This window comes from Telmatherina bonti (genome assembly GCF_933228915.1).
Source record: "Telmatherina bonti genome assembly, chromosome: 24".
NCBI lineage: Eukaryota > Metazoa > Chordata > Actinopteri > Atheriniformes > Telmatherinidae > Telmatherina > Telmatherina bonti.
The window spans coordinates 25,542,715-25,548,179 of NC_136633.1; the positions used below are offsets into that span (position 1 = coordinate 25,542,715).

The following is a 5,465-nucleotide window of genomic DNA, read 5'->3' on the forward strand; positions in this document are numbered from 1 at the left end:
GTCCTTTACAAGATGGACTGGAATTCATACCAGCAATGAGAGATGCGCAGTGGCAGTTTAGTTAAGTTCAATTCATTCGCTGCTGCTTGTTCTCTCAGAGCTACAGAAGCAAAGTCGACTCATCTGCATGCAGAACAAACATTAACAGACCTACTTTTGTACATTAAAAAAAAGAAGATTTATGCACATGTAACATGATTTAAACCTAAAACCGACCTCGTGCTTTTTTTTTTTTTTCCTTCTCCTCCATAGATGACACCTCATATTGGCACTGCACTTGAGTGAGCTGGGGCACCCTCTCCCAGGAAAAATGCATATCTGGATACTAAAAATAATCCTTCTGATTGCATCATCTCTGAGGCTGGTTGAGATGTATGACAATTATGGAGAGATTTGTCGACACCTGTGTATGTGCGAGGAGAAGGAAGGGATCCTGACGGTGAGCTGCGAGAACCGGGGGATCATCAGACTGACAGAGATCAGCCCGGTTCATTTCCCCATGTACCACCTCCTGCTGACGGGGAACCTCCTGAAGAAGCTGTCAGTCAACGATTTCATCAATTACACCGGGGTGACCATCCTGCACTTGGGGAACAACGATATCTCCGAGATAGAGTCAGGTGCCTTCAATGGACTCCAGGGATTAAAAAGGTTGCACCTGAATAACAATAAGATTGACATTCTAAGGGACGACACCTTCGAAGGACTTGAAAGTTTGGAATATCTACAGATTGACTATAATTACATAACTAATATAGACCCCAATGCCTTGAGCAAACTGCACCAACTAACGGTGATGATTTTGAATGACAACCTTCTCTCTGCCCTCCCGCCGAATATCTTCCGGAACGTCCCCCTCACGCACTTGGACTTGAGAGGGAACCGGTTGAAAATGTTCCCCTACATTGGCCTGCTGGAGCACATGGACAAAGTTGTGGAATTACAACTGGAGGAGAATCCGTGGAATTGCTCCTGCGAGCTTATCGCTCTGAAAGCTTGGCTGGAAAGTATAGCATACACGGCTCTGGTGGGAGAAGTGGTCTGCGAGACGCCGTTCAGGCTCCACGGAAGGGACCTGGATGAGGTGTCCAAGCAGGAACTTTGCCCGCGAAGACCTCAAGAGGACATGGTCAGGCCTGCGCCCCCTAGCAGCACCAGTGGATATTACCAGACCACGCCGTCTGCTGTCACAGCTTCTGCCACCTCTTCAGCTGTTTTCCGGTCCTCTTCTAGGCCTACAAAGGGCACGCGGCAATTTAACAGAACTAGGTTAAAGCCCACTTCTCGATTACCTGGCGGTAACCCATACAACTATGGCCCCATCATTGCTTTTCAGACCAAATCTCCTGTGCCTTTGGACTGCCCCACTGCCTGCACGTGCAATCTGCAGATTTCTGAAATTGGGTTAAATGTCAACTGCCAAGAGAGAAAGATAGAGAGCATTTCTGATCTGAAACCCAAGCCATACAACCCTAAAAAGATGTATCTCACTGGAAATTACATCCCTGTGGTACGGAGATCCGATTTTGTCGATGCCACTGGGTTGGATTTGCTTCACCTGGGAAACAACAGGATAAGTCTGATCCACGACCGGGCTTTTGGGGATTTAACCAACTTGCGTAGGTTGTATTTAAATGGTAATCTCATGGACAGGCTTACGGGGGAAATGTTTTTTGGCTTGCAGAACTTACAATATCTTTATTTAGAGTACAACAAAATCCGGGAGGTGGATGCTGGCACTTTCCGCTTCCTTCCTAATCTCCAATTGCTTTTCCTCAACAACAACCTCCTTAAAACGTTGCCAGTGGGCATTTTTTCCAGCCTCTCCCTGTCTAGGCTCAATTTACGCAACAACCATTTCCAAAACCTGCCTGTGAGTGGGGTTTTAGATCAGCTGAAGTTGCTGGTGCAGATAGATTTGTTTGAAAACCCCTGGGACTGTTCCTGCGACATCGTGGGGATGAAGATATGGCTCGAGCAGCTCAGCGCAGGCACCGTGGTCAACGAGGTTGTGTGTGAGACACCTAAACGCCACACAGGGATTGACCTTCGCTCCATCCATTCGGAAGCGCTGTGCCCGGACTACTCTGACGCTTACGTCTCACCGAATCCCCCCACCGACGAGCCCCTGGACGACCACGCAGTCACAACAGATGCTCCTCAGAAGTTCAACACCTCCAGCAGCACCGTCCCCCTCTCCGTCCTCATCCTCAGCCTCCTGCTCGTCTTCATCATGTCCGTCTTCGTGGCTGCGGGGCTCTTCGTCGTGGTGATGAAAAGACGTAAAAAGTCCCAGAGCGACCGCACGAGCACCAACAACTCAGATGTCAGCTCTTTCAACTTGCAATACAGCCTCTACAGCAACCGCTCTGGCCCGAAAGTCAAAGCCCCCGCCGGTCACGTCTACGAGTACATCCCCCATCCAATGGGCCACATGTGTAAAAACCCCATTTACAGGTCTCGGGAAGGCAACACAGTGGAGGATTACCGTGACCTGCATGAGCTCAAGGTAACGTACAGGAGTACTCCTGATGAGGAGAGGGATAGCAGCACGATGAGGAGCCCTACATACAGCGTTAGCACCATCGAGCCGCGGGACAACCCTTCCCCCATCCAGGATGCAGACCATTTCTTCAGAGGCATCCTTGAACCTGATAAGCAATCCCCCCATCAGTCAATCCCATCAATCCCAGCAGGTGCCAATTTAGAGTACAAGTACACTGGGCCGGTGTCATACACGTACAACCCAAATTTTGATGTCAGACGTCAGTTTTTGCACCCGGAGAGGATAAGAGAAACAGTGCTTTATGGCACGGCACCCAGTACTGTTTATGTCGAGCCCAACAGAAACGAGTATTTGGAGCTAAAAGCTAAACTGCAGTCTGAGCCCGATTACCTGGAAGTTCTGGAGAAACAGACCACCTTTAGCCAGTTCTGAGCAACAGAATTCCTCACGTCACGAAGCATTCTCGCTCTTTCTCAGCCCTTTTTTGAAAACAGAGGCTCAGCTTATAGGATGCCTTGGCACGACATAAACACGCAGAAGCAGAGGAGTTAAGACGGGGTGTGCCGAACAGTCTTATTCTTATTTCTGAAACATGACATTTACAGGAATGGATACAGCTTTCTGAAACACAGATGAACTAAATTGCTCCACATAACTGATGATGATGATGATGATGCAAAAGTTTATTTTTCTATGACGAAGATGGAATAAAACACACAAAAATGTAAGTGTACAGGTAAATCCTACCCAACTTCATTTTCAGGAATATAACCATACATAAGAAGGTATATTGTGAATCAGAAAAGAAATGTTTATTAAAAAAAAAAAAAAAAAAAAAAAGGGGAGAAAACAAGTCACTCCTGGACAAAAAACACTGTACAGCAGATCATCAAACTGTGTAGGACTATTTTCTGCTGTAGTCTGTAAGTAAGTATTTATTGATATTATCTGCCATGTCTTTTCCAAACTTTTGATTCTACATCGATATTACCTGTGTCATCATGACTCCATGACCCTCTGGAAAGGCTTACGTTTGTAGTTTCATTTACTGTAGCTCTGCATTGTAAAAGTGGCTTTTTTTTAAAGTGGCACACCCCCCCAAATGTTCAAAACAGACTGCATCATTTGAAGAAGATGAAAAAAAAAAGAGAAAAAAAAGTGTCTTTGTATGCTTTCTGCACTTTTCTGGAACCGGAAGGCGAGTTCGCTTTCAAAGAGCTCTCATAAAAAGGAGATTATTATATTAAAAATGAATATGAGTATTCATTCTTAATATGTAGAATTGATATGTTATCAAACACTAAATTCAGAAACAATATTTGAAGTATTCATTATGTTGTGTAATACTATTTTAATCAATGTAACACCTATTTTTATACAAGCATTGGCAGATTCTCTATCCCTTAGTTTTTTTGTTTTGAATTGCTTTGCACTTATTGCACTATAATGACCAAACTATGTTATTGTCATCAAATAAACATGATGTCAGGTTCACAAAAATGTGCATTTAAGAAAACTAAAGCTGTTGTTGGTGATATGAAGGAGGTCATTTGGGTTTGGTGGAGTTGTAGCAGTGGGAAAAGCTTTGGCCAAACACTTGCAGGCGACATGTTTTGGACTCAATCAAATCTAAGATACAGTCAGCGCCTCACTCAAGTGGGCAGCTAGTGTCTAAAGGAGGATTGGAATCAATGGGATTCGATCAATGAGCATTATCCCTTCGCAATTATGCCATGACAACAACTGCATTACCGCCTGGCAAGCCATGAGGTCATTTATAAAAACATCATTGGAGCTGACTTGAAAACAGCTGTGGTTTTAGTGCTCCAGCAAAGCCAGTGGGTGTAAACCTTTGCAGCAATTAACACATAAAGCTGGATTACGGGTTTCCAGTTCAGATTTAATTAGTTTATCTGACATGGAACAGGTTTTTTTTTCACAAGTATTTCTTATTTTAAAGTAATAGTGCCAGTGAAATAGATTTAAATATGCATATTTCTTGATCTTTAAAGTGCTTGTTTTGAGGTTTTTCCTTTTTTTTTTTTTTTTTGGAGGCTTCTGAGTTGACCCACTTAAATCCAATATGCAAAGCAGGTCTATAAAAATGCAAAGGATGCACTGCGCCACCATTTTCAGTGTGCAGCGAGCGTCACCATTTAGGAATTCAGAGGCAGAAACAGACCAGATCTTTCTTTAGAGGAGGTCTGTCACTTAAAGCTTAAATCAGACGGAATTATTTGAATTATTATGATGAATTTATGTTTTCCACTGTTCCAAATGCAAAGGTTTGCTGTGTGAATGGTGATTTTCCATGTCCAGTGTGGTGCCAGCTGCTTTGCTGAAAAATTAAACGCTCTGGGTCTCCTTCTTCTGCTGGATCTTTTCATAGAAGCCCAGAATGAGAGCAGAAGGCACCATTTGGGAGATGAGGAGTCCAGGAACCGAGTGTAACTGTGGATGTGTCATACATGTAGCAGGGAGACGTGAATCATAGCCAAGAAGTGTGCAGTCGCTCGATGGGGTGGCACAGAGCTCGCTGTTTGCAACATGGAATTTCATTTGCTTCCCTGATGCCAATATCGGAAAAAGGTTTTCCAGAAGTGCACCTGAGCAGTGCAAATGACGGATGCTTACAGTGTGGCGCAGATGGCGACGAGGTGGCGGTTGTTATTGCTGTTCAATTTCCTAGAATGTTGCATTTTTCACAATGATTTGACTAAGATCACACAGGGAAAAAAAAAAGTGCTTGAGCACAATTACATAATCTCTGAATCATGTGTTCCAAATGGGCTTGTTATTACTCTGTGTGTGTGTGTGTGCGTATCTCTCCCACCAAAATTGTTTTAAAGGTTTTATCCCCGTTCTGACCCACCTCTCTGCATAGAGTCAGTTGGAATTAATGCTAAATAGTTCATTTTCTAAATTAGAAAGGATGCAAAAAGGCTATAAAATGAACTTT

At 44.0% G+C, this 5,465-nt stretch overlaps 1 protein-coding gene across 1 annotated transcript; it reads left to right on the plus strand.

Moving 5' to 3' along the window:
* Nucleotides 1-310: 310 nt before the first annotated feature.
* slitrk5 (SLIT and NTRK like family member 5) lies at nucleotides 311-2,938 on the plus strand (the record flags this gene model as incomplete). The annotated part of the gene is made up of 1 exon (XM_079264221.1): nucleotides 311-2,938. One exon carries the CDS (start codon nucleotides 311-313, stop codon nucleotides 2,936-2,938), a length of 2,628 nt encoding a protein of 875 aa, XP_079120347.1.
* Nucleotides 2,939-5,465: the final 2,527 nt, after the last annotated feature.